We start from the raw sequence: 25342 nt of genomic DNA on the forward strand, positions 1-25342 counted from the left end.
ACGAATAGACTGTAGGCAGTGGAGGAGGATGGAGTGGTCGATGGTATCAAAGGCGATGGAGAGGTCAAGGAGGATGAGTATAGTGAGGAAACTGGAGTCAGATGCAAGCAGGAGGTAGTTTGTAACTTTTATGAGTGTGGTTTCAGTACTATGGTGGGTTCGGAAACCGGATTGAGGAGTCCTGTAGAGCTGATTGGAGTGGAGGTATTGTTGGAGTTGTGAGGCGACAGAATGTTCCAGAATTTTTTGACAGAAATGAGAGGTTGGAAATGGGGCGAAAATTGTTGGGGTCTTCAGGGTCCAATCCACGTTTTTTGATTATGGGTGTGATGGTGGCTAGTTTGAAAGCAGGGGGACAGTTCCAGATGTGAGAGATGAGTTGATGATGTCCAGGATGAGTGGGCTGAGACAGGGGAGGCAGGCTTTAACTAGAGCGGATGGAATGGGGTAATGCATTTGTACATTTTTGGGACTTTGCTAAGAAATTGTAGGGGGAATTTGCTTTGAAAGTTGCAGAATCTGCTTGAAAATTTGAAAGAATTTTAAATGGAATATCTCGGGAAAGTTTAATTGAAATGTTAAGGCTTTATGATAAAGTTTATTTTAAAAATTTGGGGATTTTTGGAAGAAATTTCTGGCTACTTAAAAATATGTTTAAATTTTTAATAGAAATTGTAGGTAATTTCTTTGACATTCTAGGGGATTTTTGTGGATTTTGGAAAGGAACATTTCCAAGAAATTCCTCTTCAAAGACAATGTTTATTTTTTACCCACTTATCCCAGAAAAGTAGGAGAATCTTAAGGTGTGTTCCAAGCAAAAGCTCAGGTCTTAAGAGGTTAAAGGTGTTTAACAAAAACATTAACCATTTAGGAGTTACCTGCATTCATGACTGGTTGCATTTAGTTTTATTTCCATTTTTTTCTCTTTAGTTATGTTTTTTAACTGTCTCTTAGATGGGAGAAAGGTCTTGATTTATGGTCAGATTTTGCCACTTTTGATGGACAAAGTAATAAAACAAATTCAATGGGAAATTACCAACATTTATGAATATTTGAATTAAACTTCAGACATTTCCTTAGATTGACACTACTCAAACAGATAGAGCAGCAGCAGGATCTCTGTCACTTTAAGTCCCTCACTGAGCCTCATTGTGTGGCTGCTGATGAGTGGGCGAGTTGGTGAAACATCATTAAGAGACTATGCTGTTCTCTACATGTGTCAGAGAGAGAGAGAGAGAGAGAGACATGGTACTGCAGGCCACTACCACTGAGACTCCCTGTTGCCATAGTAACAGGCTGCGGAATTTAATGTTGATGCTCCACCTGCGGGTTTGTCCAAATACCCAGCGTATGCGTGTCTCCCCTAAGGTGCATGACCCCATCTTCCACCTGAATGATACTGATAAACAACACACAGGTACGCTCACACACAGGGATGGTGAGCGTGCAAACATTATGACGTTAAAGAGTGGCCATATCTACCTCTGATAGCGGGTGATCTCTACGGTACACAGAGCTGAATAAACCCAATCACAGCTGGCCGGGGACGTCTGATCTGTCACTGCAGGAGAGAGATGTGCGAGAGTGACGCCTGTTATAATATGACTCATCGCCATGTGGGCTATAAACACACATACATGCACTCACTGGGGTTAAGCGACTCAGGTTTGTTCGACACCTCTTTGGATGATGTGACTCATTTAAAGAACGGGTTTCATTACAGCCAGGCTAACCTGTGAGGATCAGGGAACAGCACAAAAGAACTAGAGACAAATCGGCACGATTCTGATCAAACATTTTGTCTTTATTTTAAAAAACAGCAGTACAGCTTTGTGTGTTCGAGCCTCAGGTATCATCAGCTGATCTCTAACACACTGGAGTAAGTTACTTAGCACAATGAAACATTGTCGTACAGCGCAGCAATTCACTGTCAAATGCTATTTTCCTTACAGTATAGTCTATATTATTTTAACACAGATTCAGCTAAATTAAGTGCTGTGTGTCACAGGTTTAAAGGAAATAAGTGCATACGTTTGTCCAACACAAGTCGACAATTTGTTCTGAGGATTTAACCACATTTAAAGAGCAAGCTGCAGTGAGTAATTCTTGATTCATAAGACGGTATTTATTATTAAAAACATAATCAGAATCTCTTGATTTGATATGGCATGATAAAGGAGGAAATAATGCATGATATGTAATTAGCAGCTAAATTAAGCCTAGCACATTCCCACATTTCCGACACAGTAAACACCAGGACAAAAGAGTGCATCAAACAGCCTGAAACACAAACAATGACGCACACATCAGACATGTAGGCTGTAAATAATTAACACTGCTGCTCCCCAGGACTTCAATGTTCCTTTGTTATATAAGAAGGTGCAAACGCTACCATAGCCCTTATGGGGGTAAAATCAGGTTACATTTGCTCAGAGCTTTCTACATTCAAAACAAGAGAAGTTGACTGAGTGTAGACTCAGCATTGCAGGAAAATGAGCGTTAGTGACAGTGGAGTCATGTAGTGTAGTCGTCTCTGCCTGCAGCTCAGGCTTCCCCTGCTGTGTGACAGCCTCACTAAAGGCTTTCAAATGCAGAGCTGGGAGAAATTCAATCATTTACACACTTTGTGCTACAACACTACAGCTCGGCTTTTCTTCTAAAGCCTCATTTACTCAGTTTGGGATTTCTGCAAACCAACTGCTGTAGAGAAGACTAAATCTGTATTCTCATTTGAGCACTTTTAGATTTAATGCAACAACTCAGGGCTATTTTGAAAAATGGCAAAAACGATTATTAATAAACTACTTAAACAAACCGCAGCACTGCAGTAAGAGGAGGTTTAATCTAGTCCTCCTAAGGGAGAAAATACTTTTAAGTCAAATTTGACAGTGGCATAAGCTGTAGCTCAGAACTTAAAAAAAAAATAAACACAGCAGGGGTAATCTAGGAGAACAGCTTCTTCGGTGTGACTGTGCATTTGTGTTTGTGTGCTCTCAGCTATCCCAGTCTGCACTTGGTGTGTCGTCGTCTCCTCTGTCCTCCTCATCAGAATCGGCTGACACCTTCTTCATCCTCATCATGGCTGCTTTGATGCTGCGCTCCAGCTCAGTGTCTCTGCTGTTTGGGACTTCTGCACGTGCAGGAACCACCTGCAGCACGACAACAGTCAATTTAATCAAAGTTAAAACAAAACAAAAAGGATTTTTAACAAACTTCTGGCTCATCGTAGGAAAACAAATGTGACTAACAATGTTACGGAAAGCCTTGTTCTATGTACAGGTTACTGTGAGCTGTGAAAGTGAGCCAGTAGGCACAACTCTGTGTTGCTGATACTAGAATACGTCAAAGCATCGCAGCCACTGATGTATTTATACAACTGATGCTGTTGTCTGCATGGCATCATCAAGTCTGTGTGCTGTTTCAGTTATGCAGCACCACTTTCTCTTTTTGATCAAGTTGAAGACAAAACAAAAGCTTTGACTGTCTAGCAGACAGCTGATGGCTTAAACAACAGCAGTGTGTGTCTCTAGCTGCAGCATTTCAATAAAAACACATCATAATATCACTGAAGAAAAGACAAAGGTGTGAAATATAAAAGTGAACGATGGCTAAATTAGATTTTTCTGGTATTACAGATGCTGACTCACAGTCACAGTGCCATGCTTAAGGGAGATATACAGAAAAGTAACAGCAGAGCTTTGTTAGTATGAGCCAGAACAGCTAAGTATACTGTAGTCCAGGAATATTTGATCCTGTTCATTTACATCTTAGATGACATCTTTTAATATTAAATCTGAAATATTTATTTGTTGTTGCTTTTTTTCTCAGTGGACAAATTGAAGACAAGTGAACTTAAATCTAAACCTCAAAATATCAAGCTTGCACATTATTCTAGTAATTAACCAGTCATTAGAAAATCTATTCAGAATGAAACATATCTAAATGAAAATCAGAAAAACATACAGTGGAAACATGAACTGAAGATTAAGTACCTTGTACTAAGAAAGTTTTTGTCATTTCTGATTTTAGAAAAGCACAATAAAAATGTTTACTCTGAAGTTGTCGTAATTAGATTTGCTCATAAGGTTTACATGATAGTTTATACAATAATCTGTCAGTAAGTAAAAATTGAGTTTGTAATGTAGGGATTTATTAATGAAAACGTAAAACTGATGTTAATTTTGACAGCAATGCATCACTTTTTCCATGTGTGTCCTAGGACAGGATCAGCTTATCTTGGGTATGAGTAAGGGAGGTACCAAGAAAAAAAGGGGGTAACCACTAGACTTGTGGGTATGCCAGCATATCCCATGACCAGGCTGATGTCTACATAGTGGGCAGCTCAACATGTGGCTCCTTTAGTGTATCTCACTCACCCATTCTCTCCCTCCCCTGTCTGAGAGTCTATCCTGTACTTTAAAAGGAACCCTACATGATCAGACAAATTCATCTTATTGGATAGATATTTATATCTCTTAATTGTTACTGGTTAACAAACTGGCTTGAGTTTTAGGAAGTTTTCTGTCCTTGTTAAAACCTCACCTTCTTCAGTGTGACACCCTGCCTGATGGCAGACATCAAAGAACTTCTTGCATCCTCAGCAACGGGTGCCATTCTTGGAGCCTGGACCTTTCTGAGCTGGATCTGTCCACGCTGCAAGGAGGCCAACACTTCATCCATCGTTCCTACAGGGACACAATAAAGGAAAACAGAACCTATAAGGAGAGTGGTTCTTAAATTGAGGGTCAGGGCCAGAAATGGGCCATGGAGTCCTTTTAAGTGAGCTGTGAGTGTGTGCATAAAAAAAAACCTGTGTCAAAAGTTTATGAAGCACTTTTTGAACATATTTATTTTCAATTTCCTTGTTCTGACACTGTATGATCTATCTGAAATCTAAAAAAGTACAATTTTTTATTAGCTAAAATTGTATTGGTTGAGATTTTCCAGAAATTTGGGTCATATTTCATGAAGGACTTTGTGGTGGGACCTGAGACCAGTGGAGTTGAGAACCACTGTCTTAAACTTGGTTCTGCATTGACTTGGTCTATGGCATCTTGAGTACAACATTACTATTTGTGCTGTCAGAATTTTTGAGTAAGTCATCCAGAATGAAAGAAAGTAATTTGCCTAAAATTGTGGGAAGCTTTGCCATTTGGATCTTACAGGGAATTTGCTTGGAAATACATTTTCATGGAAATTTAGTTGATATGTTTTTATTTTTGGCGAGTTTCAACAGAAGTTTGGAGTTTGCTCTGAATATTATTTGGGGTATTTTCATGGAAATTTTGGAAAGTTGTTTTGATGTTTGGGGAAATTTGATTGGAAATTGTCAGGCATTTTCATTGAAATTTGGAATATTTATTTGTAAATTTTGGGAATTTGGAAATGGGGTGGGAGTGTTCTTTAAATTTTTCATGGAAATTTCAGAGAATCATTTTGGGTGTGCTACTGTCATTTTCATGGAATTTTGAGGAATGTCTTTGTGGAATTTGCAGAATAATTTTAGGTGGATTTTGCTTGGCTGGATCTTTCAGGAATTTACATTAAAGTGTAAGTGAACCCCCAGCTCAGAGCTAAATCCACCCACTTCAAGATTTTAAAAAATGCACCAAAAGTGAGCAGTTTAGTACTGAGAGGAGGGAGGGGAAAAGGACTTTTGCTTTTTTTTTTTTTTTTTTTTTTAAAAAGGACAGGGTTTTCCAGATGAGGCGGAAGTGACAGTGACTCCCCTTGCCAGAAAGTGGCACAGAGTCCTGCAGCACTGCTGCCTCAGAGTGATCTTTTAAGGTGGAGGCCCTGAAGCAGGCTGTGGAGTGGTGGTGGATCATGGTGGTCCTGAGGACCACCTGTTTGTGCTGTTTGCTCCAGCACAGGCGTTACTAAAGCCGGCGCTCTCAGAGCTGAAGCAGTGCAGGTACAGGAGAGGAAGGGAGTGGTCTCTGGTTGATAAAGTAAGTAAGAGGTGGTAATATTGTACATTTTATATAGGGTTTTTGATGTGGAAACCAACCGATGGTAGGTTTCTACGTCACATAAGCCCCGCCTTTTCAGAAAAGATTTTTCAAAGCAGATGTCTGTTTGAGCAAATCAAAAGTTGTAAAATGCAGATTTTTATCAGTTTGGTGCAAATGTCAGAAATAACACCAGCATTGATGTGTTTTATCATAGTTCAGTCTGAAAAAAAGGTAAGTGTTCACTACTTCTTTAAATTGTTTGGGGGATTTTTTTTTATTAAAATGTTCAGTATTTATGATAAAGTTTGACTTAAATATTTGGGGACTGTCTGAAGAAATTGTGTGGTACATTTTATGGAAGACTTTAAAAATATGTTTAAGAATTTCCACATAAATTATAGGTAATTTCTTTAAAATTTTAGGGAATTCGTGTGGATTTTGGAAAGGGAAGTGTCTAATAAATTCCTGTCCAAAGTAAAAAAATAAGGTGGTACACGCCATATACCTCTATAAAACTGCACTATACCAGTGAATACACCTGCAGACATTCCACAGTGCGCTGTTATTATTTCACTCCGACTACTGATCCAGAAAGTTTCAAAACAAATAGATCTTTTCAGGTTTTACAACAATAAAAGACATTTCTGTTGAATGACTTTCATTTCACAAAAGCAATAAAACTGTTTTTTAAAAAGCTGTGTTGGATGTTTGTGACTCCCTGGAGCTGAGTGTGCATCAGCAGGACCAAAACTGATGTAAAATGTCTCCTCTAGCCTCATGGGGGATGTTGGGAATTCAGGATGGAACAGTATGTACAGATGCACATAAAACACACAAACACACCTTTCTCTGGAACAAACAAACACGACCTTGCCTGCAGTCGGACAAATACTCACAACCTGCTTCATCTGTATAATCTTCCTTCAACAAATAAACATCAAAATGTTCTCTAACAGTCTGATGTCCACTCATTAAAGCCATAAAAGGCCAAATTATTCTGGGTTTGTTTTCACTCACCTATGTTTTGTTTGAGCATGCTCTTTGCTGGAAAAGGGGGGTATTCTCTTTCACTGAGAGGCAACGGGGTGTCTTCAGAGGAAGGTGGGGGTTGGACAGGTGGAGGAACTGCAGGCAGTGGTGGTGGAGGTGGTGGCGGAGGAGGTGGTGGTGGTGGGGGAGGATGTGCAGTTGGACAGGCCATGGTTGGAGGTGGTGGTGGTGCAGAGAAGATTTGGATAGGGATGTCCTTAGGCTGCTGTTTTTTTGGTATTTTGTTGCGTTTTTTGGGTGCTGGACGGATGGAAGGGGGTCCCTCTGAGGGGCCGATGCTGATGATCGACATCGGCTGGGAAGGACACGAGACTTCTGAAGGAGACGTCCTGGACTGTGGAGTCTTCAGGATGAACTGGCCCTGACGCTTCTGGAGAAAAAAACATGGAAGGAAGGAAAAAAAAACAGTGCTTTCAGACAAAAAGATCTCATCCTGTCTGATTTTGTGAAAGAAACAGCAAAGATACAAGACGACGCCCACTCAGCAGTCTAATCTAATTCTTTTGTTTCAAAAAGCTCCCACGGAGGGCTGAGATTAAACTGATGTGACAGAGGGTGCAAGCACAAAAAACACACAAACACACATCTAACTACCCACATAAATCCTCCTGTTCTACTACCCCAGGACAATCTTTGAATATGAAGTTAAAGAAACCGTAAAAGATCCATAAAACTGACTGGTTTATGAAACCACTTCTTTATATTTATGTTTATTTCTGGACTTTTGTGACTTTATAGAGATGATAAGACAGTGGATGAAGTAGGAAACAGGGTGTGGAGAAAGCATCAGGGGAAATATAAACATATAATATGAAAGACATCTTAACGTAAGATAAAAATAAAGTAAAATTAGGATAAAAAGAGGTTGGAGATATTTCAGCTACATATTTCTGGAGCCCTCTTAATGTGTATCACTGAGTTTGATGCTAATAAGCTCTGTCGTGCCTGGTCAAATACACATGCAGGAAACAGATCTTTTGTGAAGATTCTCAGAAAGTAAAATTTCACTCTCAAAGAGCCTTAAAAAATTCAGCTTTAATCAAGACTTATGTCAAGTATTTATTTGCTGTGCCAAATTACAGAAATACAATACTTAATTGCTCCTTGTTTGAAAAGTTGCTAAGTTGAAGGTTTTATTTAAACTTTAAGAAAAAAAAATAGCATGCCATATTTTTTCCTCCTCAAATTTTCAGAATTCATTTATCCTCCGGGGGCCGAATGGGAACCCACTGGGGGCCTGATGTGACCCCCAGGCCTCCAGTTGATGATCACTGCACTAGGCTATCTACGTCCCAGAATTGACTTATTTCTTCCTTTGGCTCTTCAGGCACCACATCTACACTTTCTAATATGAACTTATAAAACAACACACAAGAATCATCTGTTTTATTTTTCTGCCTTTGTGGCTCTCTGGATTATTTCTATATAGAAAAGCACTTAGAATGTGGAATACCTTTTCCAGTAGACTAGACTCCATTGTTTAAAACACTGCAACGGTTGGCAAAGGACTAGATAGGAAATGGTAAATAGGATTTGTGCTTTCCCAGTGATCTGACTTCTCAAAGTGATTTTTACACTGCGGGTCACACTTACCCACTTCACACCATGTTCACACACTAATGGTGGAAGCTACTAATTTCACTCATTCACATTCATACACCGCTGATGCAGCAGTGAGCGCAGACTAGGGTTAAATGTTTTGCCCAAAGGCACATCGACATGTGACTGCAGGAGATGGAGATGGTTTAAAGACAACTGACTCTGCCACGGAGCCACAGCTGCTCCTGATGTCACGGTTGCTATGTAAGCAGATGTCTATATAAAGGCTATTAAGATGTACAAACTTATTGTTTAAAAGTTAGACACCCTAGATTTCATTTCAAGGTGAACTACTGAGTTGCATGTGAAGTAGAAGCCTCTGGTGGGGGTTATAAGTAGAGCAGAGGCTGCAGGGGTAGGTAAAGCAGAAAGAGAGAGACAAAGAGTGAGAGAGCCTGACCTCTCTGAATGATCGTAATCTGTTCAGAGTCTTCTCTCGCTCCTGGTCCACCCACTGTTTCCTCTTCTGCTCCTCCTCCTTCCTCTTTTCTCGATTCTGCAGACAACAGAGGGAGACATTGAGGGATGTTCAGCAGGAAGTGAACCAGACATAGGCAGAGTAGTTTGTAGTGCAGGGTCATCTCTATATGTTGTCTTGTTGTCTTGGTAACGCACCAGGTGGACTTGATGATGCTGGCTGTAGAGGATGGAGCTCTGCTTGGCCAGCTGCTGCTTCTGCTCGTTAGCTTCCATGCACTGATCCTGGAAAATGAAGATAAGAACAATTTAAACAAAAAATGCACTGAAATACATAAGTACAGCTTCTTATGTATACACCATAGTGAGAAATAAGTGCTGAGACATTCAAAGACAAGAAACAGGCCAGTGAAACTTATAATGGGAGTCAAATAAGGCCTTAGTTAATGGGGACAGTATTTTTTAGATTTCAGTGGTGTTTTTTACTGCATTGTTAAATATTCATGCATGTGATCCTTCCTCCTTGTAGATTACTGTGGGTGATTTGTTGGAGTCGCTTATCAGGGGACTCCTCTCACTTTGTTCTGAGCGATAAAATCCTTTTTAATCAGACAAATTAGCATGAAGCCAGCAGCAGAAAAAAAGCCAGAGAAGCCAACTGCACCAACTGTGCTTAAAATACTCTGTCAGCTAAAAATAAAACACAAATGTAAAAACTACTTCAAAAAGCCATCAGTTAGAGACATGAAGGAAGGAAAATCCCTCGATCTTCTTTCTGAGGTTTCAACTAACCATTATTCATTATCAATCAACCTGACACTTGTTTTTTTTATTTGAATTGCTTGTTTGATCTATTTTTCATCACAAAAAGTGAAAAGGGAGCAGCTGTTTCCTAGATGGCCACTAAACATATTCAAAAAAAAACCAACTTTCTGCTCCGATTAGGACAAGACAAAGGAAAGGGGGTTGTTCTTGGACTAAAGACACAGGAGTCATCAGCTTTTTAGGATTTTTCCAACAAAACTCACAGTAAGAAGTTAGTCAAAGTGTTGACAACCTTGGAAGAACTTGATATGTTATTTCCTCACTCCTAAACAGAAACCCAAGCAAACAGGCAACCAGCTTCCCTACTGGAGGGACTGTGGAGAGACTGAAGTTGACAAAGCTCATGTGTTTTGTGACTTGTCCTCTCATTCAGCCTTTCTGGAAGGAGGTTGCAGCAATTATTTAAAAAACTTGGGTTTCACTATCAGTACAGCATTTACATCCCTCTATCTTGGACATTTTCCTGATGGTCTCAATAGTAATGATACCTATCTCTTAAAAAGCTTGCAAGTGGGAAGCAAAAAAAAGCCATTACAAAGAGTTGGTTACAGAAAAATTGTCCAACAGCTGGTCTCTTTGTTAGCATTGCAAAACAGCTGCATCTTTTGGAACAGATGACTTACAACATCTCATTTGAATGAGGCAATTTTGTTGCCCTTAAGTTTGGACTAATCCAAGACCTTGTGATTATTTGTGGGGGTTTTTGTAATTTATTTTTTAGTTTTTGTTTTCCTTTTTTACTTACTGTTCCTGCAATTTTGTTCTATCTAAAACTATAAATAATAACAAAAAAAGTTGACAATTATGTCTGAAATGACAAAGATGGAACAAAATGTACATCTCAAAGTGAACAGGGTATATACAGAACATCTAACATGTAATGCAATTCTTTTTGAGACCTTTTTCAAGACCTCAGTATATTTTAAGACCCTATTTAATTTCTAACCAGTTACATTGGTGACAGTTATGTGCATATTTTGTGCAGAATGCAAGGTGAAAATGTGACAAAAAAAATCAAGAAAATGAAGATAGTGTTTACTATGGTAGTAGGAAATGTAGCTTCCTTATCACACTTGGTGAGCGCTGCAAAGTGGCCTTTTATTTTAAAAATACAGTAAATGTGATCAAGCATCGGCCTCAGCCTCAGCTCCAAAACCTTTTCCTCCAACCACTTCTCAGACAACTCTTTTTACCTACCGTTTACATGCACACAGCACTCGATCAAACAGTTAACTTGCTAGCTAGAGACACAGCAGATTAATGGGCCGGGACATAAACAATCATCAGGTGAAGTTCCATCAGAATCTCACTTTTTCTTAAAACTACATTTTAAAAACAAAAACAGAAAAACCAACCTACAACCTCTCTAGGCGAATTTAAAAAAAAAAAAGAAAACAGATGCAAAATCTAAGACCTTATAGTCTTGCATTCAAAACTTTTTAATACTTTTCGAAAGCCTTCGTTTGTGTTCAACATATTATCAGCTTTAAATATGTTTAAGGTCCTGCAGACTACACCTGTGAATACTGCCTCTTTGTAACATCTAGCACTGTCCATTGTTTTTGACACACCTTTTTGTTGCGCAGATAAGCCCGCCGGGCACAGATGTTGCCTCTCTTGGCCTCCAGGTTTTGAAGTCGTTTTTTAAGCTGACTGACAGCAGGAGAGTCTGCTGGGTGAATACTGGTGTGGAGCATGCTCTGCAGCTCCTCTGGATCCTCACACACATCGTAGTACACCACCTCCTCTTTCAGCTCTGAAACACAAACACAGTCATGTCACTCAAAATCTGCCATAACCTGTTTAAAATGTGTTCATTCAATAGTTTAAACCTTTATCACTTTTGTATATATTCTGTATTCAACAGAAAAGGAAACATTAACTAGATCAGTGGCTCCCAAACTTCTGTCAGGCCCCCTTTTAGCAGATGACAATATTTTCAGCCCCTCCCCTCACCATACATATCAACATGTAAAAATATGCAAACGTATGACAACACAATATCATCCACAATTTTTGCAGGAAAATTACTGTTTTTAAAAATTCACCAAAACATAAAACCTTAAAATTTTGTAGAAATGACCCTTGCCATTGCCTTAATTAGAGTTTTAAAATCTGACTCTCTGAAGAGCTGAAGATTTTTCCTGAAAATAAAAGCCTGACCAAAACTTAAATTAATATCTTTAAGATTTACACTCCCTGTCCTGCAATCATTTCAGTGACTACTGTGGGCTTATTGTGTGCTGCAGATTTCGAAGTTTGGGGTGTAGCTGTGAGATTGCCACTCTGTTTATTTTCAACGTCCAGCTTTGACTTGTTTTTTGTCTGTATTGAGGCAACATCAGAAAAACCTATCTCAAACTGGTAAGATGTTGCAAACGGGAGGAGTGTGGCCAGGGCTCTCCTGCCTAACAGCATGTGCTCCTTTTCCACTCAAATCTAAATGCAGACAATGTCTTGGACTTGAACTGCAACCCCATCGTTGAATCTGAGGTGACATCAATGGACTGCTCCTCTTTGAAAATGCTGAAGTCATCAGCTGATGTTGCATAGCCGTGCCTTGACGGGAACCGCTAATTAGATATTACTTGGGAATTAACATTTTGTTCTATCATCACAAAAACTTAGTAATGGAAATTTTCTTATCACTGAAATACAGCATAACAATTTCCTTTTCGCGCTGTAAACAAACTTCTAAGATTAAATGTCAACAGAAAAAAAACTTGTTAGCTTAAACTTTTTTTTAAGATTACTTTTGTGGGCTTTTAGCCATCATTTTGATAGGACAGCTGAAGAGAGACAGGAAATTACGGGGTGAGAGTAGGGGGAGATAAGCACCAAACAACTCCAGAAATGGGGTCTGATCCTGTCACAGCTGCCCTGAAGGCTGTAGCCTCTGTACGTGGACACATGCTCTACCAGCTGAGCTAAACAAGCGCCTGCGGAGACTTCTTAAATGCAGTTGATTTCTACATAAAATTACAGGCTACTTAGCTCATGTTACAAACATTTTTTGCAGAACAATACTAGGGCTAAAGTACTTTTTTTGCAGCAGTACACTGCATATTTCAAGAAATATGCTATTACTGACCTGCTGCAAGTAAAGTAAGCAAAAGCAAAACATAATCCTTTCTCTTGATGACTATTTTATTTATGTTATAAACCTTGAAAACACTCAAAGGGCACCACTGACTCAGCAGCCTTCTTTAACTCCGCAGTGTCATATTTTTTTCTGTCCTCCACTTTTCCTTTCTAAGCAGCATCTGTCTTTTAGGTCAGTAAATAAACCTGAAACCAGCCAAGGTGAGGATAGACACACTCAGCCAGAACCATCGCACACACAGTGTATCCGTACACACCTCCTTGAAGCAAACATCCATCCAGGTCCCAGGAAGAGCAATTGAGGAAATATGTACATGTGCTAAATATTTTCCTAAAGTAAACCCTGAACACAAAACACTGAGTGACCACACAAACAGAAACCCTGGCACATCATCGTCACATAACACATGTGAGAAGCACTGTTGAGCCTGTGCTGTTTGCGTGAATCTGAATCAATGCTGAAATGCTTATTCTAATCAATGGAGAGTACAAAAGAGCGTAACATGACATGATAAGGGGTAGGGAGATTAAATTAGGTGACAATTACTGGATAAAATGTGATGCAGCTGGGAGGAGACATTACTGCTAACTCCCTCAATAAAGAGTTATGTCACAAGGATTATGGAAAAAAATGGCCAGATCAACAAACTAAAACATTAAAAAGAAAACCCTTTTCTAATTATTTGGCTTCTATCCAGTGTGGTCAGCAAGGAGAACTGAGGAAAATGCCAATTAAGGGACACTTGGGGCCTATTAGTTACAAGGGAGGCATATGTAAACGTCCTTGGGGTACCTTTATCTTGGTCTTGCAAAGCAGATGGACTGGCCAGATTCCATGTCTGTCATGAGGCGGATCTATTTTGCAAAGCTGAAGCAGATATTCCTGGCCAGAGAATGTATTTACTTATTAGTGGTAGCTACAGGTGAAGTTAAGTTCATAAATAATAACAGCCAGTGAAGGGATATGCATGGATGCCACTAGTGACAGTTTTACTAGAACCGGAAAAAAATTCTCTATGAAAAGAAGAGCAGAGAACTGCACTGAAAGCTTTTCTTGGTAGAAAAGATGCTTTTGCTCCCATCCCAAATGGCTTCAGCAAGAGTTTAATTTACCAACTGGCTTCACTGACAGTGAAGAATCATGTATTGACATGACAAAGGTTGCCTGTGCAGGGTATATGCAGGAATCTTGAAGTTAATTTTAATACCTTTTTAAGACTTTTTCAAGACCTTCTCAATATTTTTTAATACCTCACCGCCACTTCAAGCTGTAACCATTTACATCAGTAATATTTTTAACTTAACAGTTTTAGTTTGTGATAAAGACTATAGACCACTATGATACAACAAAATTTAAATAGGCTGGGATAGTAAATCTTTGTGCTTCTGAATTTCCACCCACCCGCCCGCCCGCCTGCTCGCTCTGGCGCTCTCAGAGACAATTTACGAACACACCCACAATAGCCTAGTTTTTTATGTACCTGTTCATCTTTGTTTTTTAATAAAAATGAATAAATTCACACACTTTTACAATGTTTTTGGGATTCAAACTCTTGGAAAGCTAATTCAGAAAAAATACTTTCAAAATTTAAGACTTTATAAAGTCGTGATAAGACTTTTTAATACTTTTTAAGGGTCTTAATTTTCCCAAAATTGATTTATCACTTTTTAATACTTTTCAAGACCCCGCGGATACCCTGCTGTGAAGCTTGCATTATATAGTTAACTCAGCGGTAGCGGTGCATGCCTACTATGTCATATGTTTTGTTGCTCTGATTGCTCTGTAATGAATGTGATGTAAGGGTAGGGGTGAGACATGTGGGAAAGAGGCAGCAGGCCAAACTTGAACCAGGGGTGCTGGTGTACATGGGGCATGACCTAACTACTACACCATCTGCGCCCCTCCAAGTTCTTTTTGTTTTCAAAGGTTCTACCTTTCTCAACACCATCCACGGACTGTTGCCTAGATAGATGGAAATATTTACATGTCATGGGAAGGTGAAACAGTCTACCTGGCACGTCAGGTTAGCATTTTCTCAGAGTTCTTTACAAACAAGCTTCCATAGATCCACTTAGAAACTCTTTATAACTCTAAATACTGTCAAAGCTGAAGATGTCAGCTACTGTTTCCCAGTATAAGCCAACCTTGACTTCACAACCCTTCCCAATCTGCTTTGCATAAAGAACTCAATATAGAGAATGTTAAACTGAAGGAAGTAATGCTGTTTGAGTATTTCAAAGTGGACTACAAGGAAATGGCTGTCGTTTCTTATTGTGTAAAAGTTGATTATTGTCTTTTGAAGAATCAGAAGTATTACACATTTACCTTTAATCTGCCGCCGCAGGGTGTCAATCTGAGCCACCAGCAGCTGCTCCTCGTGCTTCAGTATCACAAACTTGGTGTCATACAGCTCCAGTTGGGTTTCATAGAACTGCAGTTCCAGCTGGTCCACTGTGTCCTGCTGCTGGTCGTCCTCAGACGCAGAGCCAGAATTTTTATTGCTGTCAACTTTGCCAGAAAGACTGCCCATCTGCACCACAGCAGAACAGAAAATATGAAGTGAACCATCACCAAGCTTAAACCGTCCAAGTTTAATTGATGCATTTAAAGCTCCCTGTACATTTTAAATCATCCAGGTTACTATTTCCTTTCAGTTTGGAATTACCTTAACTTGCAGAGACTCAGACCTAAATGATTAAGCTCCCACACAGATATGCTGATGCAAAAAGGGACTATTTTTACGAATACACCACCAAAGTCAGCTGTCAAACTGAAAGCAATATAATGAAGCAACACCCTTCATTCTTTTTTTTTTTTGGTGCTTCTTGACAGCTGAAGTAAATTCAGGAGATGGAAGTGTCCTTGAACATAAGGAGTTTCTAAAAAAACAGAAACAGCTCTAAACTACATCATCAGATGGAAAAAATAACAGTTTGACATAAGAATCAATCTGAAAGTGTGTGATGAATAACCTTTCTCAGGTTTTAATCTCTGCAAGCTGCTCTTCATATTGTGATGAAATAAGCTGAAACAATAGCTACCTGCAAGGTCAGATGGTAATGTTAGTATGCATGATATGTTGAGACTATGTCAGTGCATACAAAGCACAACCATGACCTTAAATACCTTTTATGACTAGCATGTTTCTACAATCACAGCTCATACTGCCCACTTTGGCACAGGGTGAATTGTTTTTTGATCATGTAAAGCTCATTCCAAACATACAGATATGCACACACAGTAAATGAAGAGCCCTCAAGCTGTCATCAGCAAGCACATCACACTCAACAGAGCCCCAAGCACATGATTTTGTGTAGGTGTAGCTTATAGATCCATTATAAAAACTCACACACCGCCATGTTTAAGGGCTCCCATAGATTTCACAGTGGTAGATACCGTCAGCATTGTGATACCTGGATTTTAAAGAGCTTAATGGTATGAATAATGCAGCCACATGCAGGTAAAAGTGCTGAAAGCATTCTCTGTTGTCCTCTAAAAAGCTCAGATGCACAGCATGACTCCCCAAAGAAGCAGATACTCTGCTGTGGCTTTGCCAAAACACTGTGATCCTGACATCTGTATTAACAGATATGCATATAGCTGAGAAGTTTTTTGTATGTTCTTACACGTGGACACACTCGTTTATTCATGAGGTTTTTGGGGTTGTATCTGGGGGGTTCTCTGTGTTTTTAGAGACGCTTTATAAATAGATCAAAGGACTTTAGCAGCCAGAAATTCAGATCAGACTGGAATACCAAGTGAAAGATGAAATAGAGCAAGTAGGCGCGGTGTCACATCTCTACAGACTTACATTAACTACAAAAGCATTGTTGGCCTTGGCACTGAGAAATAAAGAACTGGATGACAGCTCAAGGCTTACAAATGAGTCGAAAAGACTGTTAAGGAAAGTGCTGACTAACAACTATTTTAATCAAACACACACCCGTTCTCTGATGCCGTCCTTCTTGCGGTTGAGGCACATTTCTGTGGTTCTCATGTGCTGCAGGGTTTCTTTGGCCAATAGGAAGCGTAGTTTCTCCATTCGGGGTGCTGCAGACGCCCAGGCTGCTGCTCCAAAACGACACTTATCCTCCTCCATCTGCTTTAACATACCTGAACATGCACACAAGGGACTGTTAAATCTAAAAAGGTTGCAAATATTTAAATCTGTGTTAGCACAAAAAACAACAACATGCAATAACTATCCTTAAATAACACCCTTAATAACTTTATAGCCTAAGATTTAATTATTCCAATATCAGGAGAACATAAGAGGTTACAAATACTGTTGATGACTTTTGACATTTTCGTTTTGCCATATCTACGCTCCCTGACTATTTTCTTTTAGCCCTACCTTCATGAAACAGACATGAGTTTGTAATTTTCAATAAATGTGTGGTTAAGAAGCGCATAAATGAAGCAGGAGTTGCCTTATACAAGCATTTTGGAGTTTCAATATAAAAACACGTGGATGCTAATCTGGTTTACCAAATGGCCACATAAACAACAGAACCATTAAGAATTAAACAGTAATATCCTCACTGATTGCCTTATTTTTCTCCTGGTGAGACTTCATTTACTTTTAAAGTGTGTCGTTCCCCCATAATCTTGTATTTCATATTTTTTTCTTAATGTACAGTGCTTAACAAATTTATTAGACCACCATCCAAAGTAAGGTTTATGCCACAGCTGCCCTAAATTAACAGCATTGTTAATTACCAAAATCATTGTTTATGTTTCCGCAATGGTTAGTACACCAATGTGTAGAAGCTCTTTAACCGAAAATGATAATCCTAATGCAAAAATATAATTATTATTGTTATCCATGAATTTTCAAATTTACTGATTTACAACAAAACTGGAAAAATAGTAAAGCACATTATTATTTCTTGATTAATATGTCAAATTATAGTTATTTACTTGCATTCCTGAACAGAAAAATTAGTTTTAGTGGTTGAATGTTATGCTTGATTAATTTCTGACTTCTCAGAGAAGCCCAGTGAGCCAGCTCAAATTTGGGTATAAAAAGGTGAATTCAGTTTGAAATTCCTCATTCCTGTTCAAAATGGTATAACATCGAGAGCTCACTGAAAATGAAAGAGTCCGCATTAAAGCACTTCATGATGCTGGATGGTCTCTGAGACAAATAGGGAAAGACATAAAGTGTTCTCACAGTCTGGTCAAGTATTCTTTGGAGTCAATTGCCGAGACTGGTACTTACAAAATGCGCCAAGGAAGAGGCAGGAAATGAAAGTTAACTGAAGCAGATGTCAGACACCTCAAGATTTGAAGTACTAGACAGAAGGAAGACCATTGCTGATCTTCAGGCAGAGATGAATGCTTCTAGATCAGAGTCTGAGAAAGTCTCCAGAATGACCATAAGCAGACGACAGACAGAACAAGGCTTAAAGGGAAGAATAGCTGCTAAGAAGCCATTATTGAGGCCTGCAAACATCCAGAAATGCCTTAGATTTGCCAGGGAGCACAAACACTGGACTGTTGATGACTGGAAGAAGGTGTTCTGGATGGACGAGTCAAAGTTTGAACTCTTCGGTCAGAATCGTCATGTTTATGTTTGCAGAAAAGCTGGAGAAGGTTTTGATGCCAGATGTATTTCACCCACAGTGAAACACGGTGGAGATTCTATTATGGTATGGGATTCCATTTGTGGATACGGCGTGGGCAAATGAGTGAAAATCCACGGTATCATGAACAAGAATGTCTACCACAACATCTTAGTGCATCATGGAATCCCTACTGGACTGAATCTGACTGGTCGTGGGTTCATATACCAACAAGACAATGACCCCAAGCATACTTCAAAGCTGTGCAGAGACTATTTGAGCAAGAAAAAGGAATCTGGAGTACTGGAACTGATGGACTGGCCAAGTCAAAGTCCAGATTTGAATCCGATTGAACAAATTTGGGATTTAGTAGATTCAAAGATTGATCGCACAGAAGTTTCATCTAAAGCAAGTCTGTGGGAACAGCTAGAAGCTATTTAGAATTCAATAACAAAAGAGACTGTGGAAGTACATAAAAACAATGCCAGCAAAAATGCAAGCTGTTATCAAGGCCAAAGGAGGCCATACAAAATATTCAGTTTTTTGGTTATGTGTGAAAAAAAGAACTATTTAGTTGTTTCAGTTTGTTATTTGCCCAATTAAATAACAATAACATTTTTAGTTTTAAACAAGTTTTTGAAAAATTTCTAAAATATTTATGTTTTCTCATTTTTATGGCAGGTGGTCTAATAAATTTGTTAAACACTGTAAATATTTAAAGTGTGATCCTTAGAACTTCTACATTTTTTTTTTTATGTATTTGAAGTTCTAATTGTAAACTATTTATTTCTTAAACACAACACAGCGTGAATCATACATATTAGCATTTTTCTGTGTGCAGAGGAATGACAAAAGTCATTCATTAAAACAAAGAGAAAATTAAAAATAGAAAATTATACCAGCTAGAGCCTTTGAAGTCTGTGCAAAGTAGGTGACAGTGATGTCCTGAATTGATGCAACTGCTTCGTTTGCTTTTGTTTTCCACTCCTCCGCCTCCTTCTCCAACGCTGCAATTCTCTTAGGACCCAAGTCTTCAAACTCCAAAGACTTCTGCAGAAAACCCAACAAGGAAAATGGTGGACAGCTTTAGACTCATTCAGATCAATCAAATCAGCTATTTCATACACTGCCCAATCATCAGCTTTGCAAAACAAACATGTCTAGACCAATGGTTCTCAACAGATGGGGTTGGGGTAACTGGGAGTTGTTTTCAGTGGGTTACGAATGTGTGCATGATAAAAAATGTGGCAAAAGTCTTTGATCTATGGAAACTCTAATAGGACATCCATTTATCTTATTTTTCTCTGTTTTGGCAGAGCAACAAGTACATTTTGGTTGTTTTCATGAGATCTCAAACTTATCAATTCTGTGTCTGAAGATAACAAAGCTTATTATCCCATTATAATGTGCTAATGTATGAAGAGCTCTAGAAAAAAAACATTTGCATGTTGTCACAGTAAACAGGGTAAGATAAAATGTATTCATGCATGCTCTTGCAGAGCTTTTCCACTGATGCAATGGCTAATTAATTTAAGATGAGTTTTTATTCGATTTAGATCTTATTTTAGTTTTCTTTGTAATACGGATAGTTGTCATGAAGACCCAGAAAGCTAATAAAAAAGTAAAAATACATTTTAAAAAGAAAATGTTAAAATCCTGTTCTGCTTTTATGTTTTACTTTTCTATTTTTACTTTTATAAAGCCTATTCATATTCATACCTTGTATTTTAGTTAGGCTAGTTTTCAAACACACAATACAGTTTCAGATAGCTTTGTTTTTTAAAAAAGTCTTGCTGTGGCATGCAGTTAAAATTGTGAACCTCTGACATGGATTTTTTGAGGTGCTTCCCTCTGGCAGAAGGCTAAGGTCCATCAGGACCAAAACCTCCTGCCACAAGAACAGTTTCTTCCCCTCTGCTGTGAGTCTAATGAGCAGTACTCTGGCCCTCCCTCCAGAGACTCTCACTGAGCCAGCAGACAAAACCAAAGTTTAAACAGATTTGATGCATCAGTGCAACACACAATGGACTTAATCTCTACTGTTTTTTTTTCTCTTGCATGAAACACCAAGTCATATTCTTTGTATATGAAAATGTACTTGGCAATAAAATGTAATTCTGATTCTGATTTTTATTTTAGTATCTCTTCACAAAAATCATTTTTACATTGTAGTTTTAGTTGCGTGGTTAGTTTTTGTTAATTATAATAATCTTGGTTCAATCATAGGTAGGTTTTTCATCTAGGGTCCAATCATTAACATTTTTCATTAAACAAATTAGAGTGCTTACACATTTTTGGAAATTTGGGTCAAGATTTGTAACTAAGTTGGTGATAGTGGGTCTGACACTAGACTAGTTGAGAACCATTAATGTAGACTGATGTCTCTGTTAAAGGAGCTACTGTAGTTAGAAGCTTGACTTTCCTTACCAATATCTCTATCTTGTAGAGACAGGCCAGCTCTCTCATGTCCCTGAAAGGCTGTAGCAGATACTGGAAAAAGGTGGTGGCCACAGTGACCAGGTCTTGATAGGCTTCATCTTCTTCATCATAGATGCTGAGGAGGGCAACCATCCCGTCTGCAGAGCCATGAGTCTGCAGTAGCTGGACATGAGGAGAAAAACGAGATCATGAGGTTAATATGAATCCACAGCCTTTATGGCTGCTGATAGCTCTGATGAAACTGAAACAAAAACAAACATAGAAAGTGCTGCAAAGAGCTGTCTCTTTCGTGACAACATTAATCTGATCCCCAGCATATTTATGGATTTTAGCCTTTTAAACATAAAGCTTTCAAACCAAAGAGATGACCAGCAAATCCTGTTGAATAAGAGTCCTTTCTCTCGCAACTGAGGTAAAATAATGTATCTTTAAACGCGGTTACCAGTCATGTCTCATAAGGGTTAAAGTGATGACACCTTTAAACTGTGCAGCAGCACAAAAGGACAAATGTAGAAGGTTAGGAAAAAGAGATAAGGTGAAACAGGATTTTAATAGGGATTATATTAAGAACGTTTACAGTAATTTGATGGTGGTTAATTTTTGTAAAGACATCAGAGCTACTTAAATAAACTTGATCTATGAAAAGGGGGCTTTTGATTTCTTCTCATTTTCTCAGAGTTTTAAAAATTTTACACTAAAACAAATCTTGAGGATAAAAAAAGATGTAGGTTCCAGAGACCATAAAAATAGTTTTTATTTGAAAAAATATATATAATGTTATTGCATGATGTTTTAGCTCCATTTTCAGAACTTAAGCATATTTTGATTCTTTTCAGGAAATTGAGTGCTGTTGTTTTGGCCAAGTTAAGTCTTTATGAAAATATTTTTTCTGCCATGCAAGCTTAAAGGTGAATGGAGGATGCATTGCTGGAGATTTTTTGAGAAAAGAGTTATCATTTTTTCAACATATACATTTGGACATACTCAAACCTGCTCACTGCATGCACTTAAAGAGATGATACAAGGTTTAGCAATGAGATATGGTGTATGAAAGACAGCAACAACACAAGGATAGGTCTGAAATGATCACCTAGGTCTGCTATCTAAACAGTGTTGACAAAATATCACATGATCTTAATGCAGGAGCCAAGTAAAGAGCCAAACAATGAAGCACTTTGTATCAATGAGTTTTTTGCTGACACATTCTGCAAACTGTCCCATATCTTTGGGATTTAAAATTGAGTTAAGGCTGTGTAAGGCACGGCCTGTGTAACAATCAAAAGCCAGGCCAAGTTACACTTTTGGTGTTCAGGTCAGTAAAGTGCATGTCACATAAAGGATGCAGTACACAGTCTATGATCAACTGATGGTGTTGAAACATTGAGGTCTTTGAGTTAATACACAGGCAGCTTTTGCTGTGTCATAGTTGACCCACACAGGGTTCCTACCCCTTACTGTAGGTCAGTTCCCTGGACATTTTCAGGGACAATTTTGCTGATATGATAGGAACACACCTTTCCAGTTTACAGCTACCACAATGAACTATTACATGCTTCTATGTGATTATGGAATGATCATGGATGTGTTTACCTTTCTGTTCTGTCTTTGTTGTTTTAATGGTTGACATTGTTGCTTCTGATGCAAAAGATGTGTGTGTTTTAGCAGAGGATTTTGGCTGTAGAGTGTGGAGGTTTGTTTAATTATGTTATTGGGTTTTATGGTATTTCTACCTACTTGCTGATCATATGTGTAAACACAGTGTAGACATAAATTTAGACTGAATGAGACGCATCACCCTGTCATCCATAATACAGTACTAAACCTGTATTCTTGGGTGTTAAGGCTACAGTATCACTAGGAATATTAGTTCATCACATGAAGTAATAACTTATAGCTGTGACGTCATAAGGAGGTCATCAGGAAAGCACTGAAGGCCCAGGTGTTAGTTCCCCACGTTACAGTCATAGAATAGTTTGCATACTCAGATGAACAACCCTAAATGTTATTAGAAGTATGTTGCAATGATGGTCTTGGCATTTACAACCTGTTTTCTGATCTTATAAAAAACCACTATGTAATATAAATAGAAAAGAGCAGAGAATGCAGTTTTTCAGGTATAGAGCTGCTTCTATAGTGTAGCCTGTTATCAACACCATTGTCAATAAATTACCATCACTATTGGATAAGATCTTTACCATTATCTAGCTCTTTCTTCTATTTGGGGAACTCTGATATGAAATTAGATAAGTTGGTCGAGTCCCCGGTCCAATTACATTAGGTACATTTGCTAACATAAAGTATAATCTCAGGCTAATTAAACACTATTTTGAGCCTTGGCAGTTATTTGTGGAGACTAGTTTAATATTCAGCTATTTAATAGTTTAGTTTGGCATCTCTCCCTTTTATTTTTGTTTGTTGTCTCTAAGTTTTTAACCCTGAGGTAATTTTCTATGTTCATGTGAACTTCGACTGATTTTTGTAAATAAAAATTCTTGTTCAAATCTTTGAACCAAGTCCTCTGGCTCCTTAAGACTTGAGTGATTTGGGCCTTTTTCATGGTGGGTTCTGGCCACCCCATAAACGGGGCATAACAATAGGTCTTCCAGGATTTGTAGAGACACTGCAACATTTCCATTTGTTACACCACTGTGTGCTGCTAGTCCTAAAAGTAAAATCCAAGACTTTAAAACATTCACATTTCACTTTCACTAAACTAACTTCATCTGGAGTTCTGTCTTGGGTAAAATCTGACTGAATTAAAACTTTGTCCTTTCTTTTTAATGTTGGAATAGCTTGGTTTCACGTCCTTTTTACCTGAACATTATGCTGTAAAGAACTAAATCAACAGGCTATAAACTATCACAGTACAAATCACCAGCCATACAATTGTGGTGCCTTCATATGGAATATACGTGGGTCATTTCACCATCAACCATGATCATGGTTCATTTGTTTGATGAAATCTATTCTTACTGATGGTAATGAAGAAAACAAAAGCTTTTAATGTGCTGCTCAACGTCTAAATTGTTGAGATTTAAAAAATATTGATAGCAACCCTCATTTCAACAAACTAAACCCTGCAAAATGGCTATCAGCTTTATTTAACGACTCATTTAAGCTCAGTGTACTCCTGAACTTGCAACCCAGAGTGAATAAACACAATCCATGATGTGAACCGGATGTGAGCACCAGGGGGGCATTGTTAGACCCCAGTCTCCCCAGTTACCCTGCTGTCAGACCCCTCACCTTTCGCAGGTGAACCTTGGCCCTGCCCATCTCCTCCTGCATGGTCTTCCTCTTGAACTCCTGAAGATTTTCAAAGTATTCCTCCACATCCCGCTCGTCCTGCGTGAATAACGTATCGAGAACAATTTTTCTGCCGCAGAGGTCGATGGCAGTGCTGAAATATTTCTCCAGTTTTCGACACGGTGTGTCAAAATCCCTCTCATCGTCGTCTTCAGGACCCGACCTCCGAGTCAGGAAGAGCAAGTCCCAAATGTTGCCCTCCTCAAACTCTGATAAATCCGGAAAGCAGGTCGACAAGATGTCTGACACGCATGTAAACTGTTGATGGATATGTTTCAAGTCGTTCACGGAGAAGAGTCCAGCCCAACTCATCTGTGGGTCACTAGCCGTTACCTCAGCTTTTCGTTTCTGCCGTTGTAACGTCCGGTTATGGCAAGTGACAGCAAACTTACACTCTATGACATTCCACTGTACGATAAAGCCGAGTTTAAACGTCTCAGTTTCTTCAAATATGTTACTTTTCACCGCCACCCAGCCCTCCAGACTATCTAACCGTTCACACTCGACGTTATTCATCTTAAAAAGTGATGTTTCACTTTGGCCTGCGAGAAGCTGCAGCCTCTGTTTACAACGTCCGCCATTTGCATGACGTAGGTTGCCTTCAGGTACCTAAAATAAGTGCGGAACAATTCTTGACACTGTTTTAAAATCTGTTTCGAGGCATATTTATAAAGACGAAAAAGACACCGTTAACCTCTTTTTCGATCAAAACGTCAAAATGATATAAAGCCATAAACAGTTGATAGGAATGCATATAACAGACAGAAATCCGTTTTCTGATTGAACACGCAAGTGAAACAGCGCTTTGTCAACGGATGTCATGCAATTCTTAAAAATTTTGCCCCTTAATTGGAAACAGGTCGACGTTTTTCACATAAAAACCTTAAACGAACACTTTTTAGTAATTAGGTTACCTTTGTTTTCATTTATTATTTAAATGAAAGCGGATGAGAGGCCATATTTTTCGTTGATTTTAACAAAAGCGTTTGGATAAATGATGATTACGAGGAGCATTGAATGCGCCATAATGTTCCTGGTATTGTGCTCAACTTTGGCCTTTAAATCACGTGTTTTCGGGGATTTCC

At 38.7% G+C, this 25342-nt stretch overlaps 1 protein-coding gene across 1 annotated transcript; it reads right to left on the minus strand.

The window, feature by feature from the left end:
* Positions 1-1783: 1783 nt before the first annotated feature.
* LOC121510520 (WASP homolog-associated protein with actin, membranes and microtubules) lies at positions 1784-24829 on the minus strand. Its single transcript, XM_041788612.1, has 11 exons — positions 24198-24829; positions 20940-21113; positions 19412-19562; positions 16892-17061; positions 15274-15478; positions 11417-11601; positions 9219-9305; positions 9004-9099; positions 6972-7374; positions 4543-4685; positions 1784-3149 (listed from the first exon to the last, which is right to left on the minus strand). Exons 1-11 carry the CDS (start codon positions 24771-24773, stop codon positions 2994-2996), a joined length of 2346 nt encoding a protein of 781 aa, XP_041644546.1. The 5' UTR covers positions 24774-24829; the 3' UTR covers positions 1784-2993.
* Positions 24830-25342: the final 513 nt, after the last annotated feature.

The sequence above is a fragment of the Cheilinus undulatus genome, linkage group 1 (assembly GCF_018320785.1).
Source record: "Cheilinus undulatus linkage group 1, ASM1832078v1, whole genome shotgun sequence".
Taxonomy (NCBI): Eukaryota; Metazoa; Chordata; class Actinopteri; order Labriformes; family Labridae; genus Cheilinus; species Cheilinus undulatus.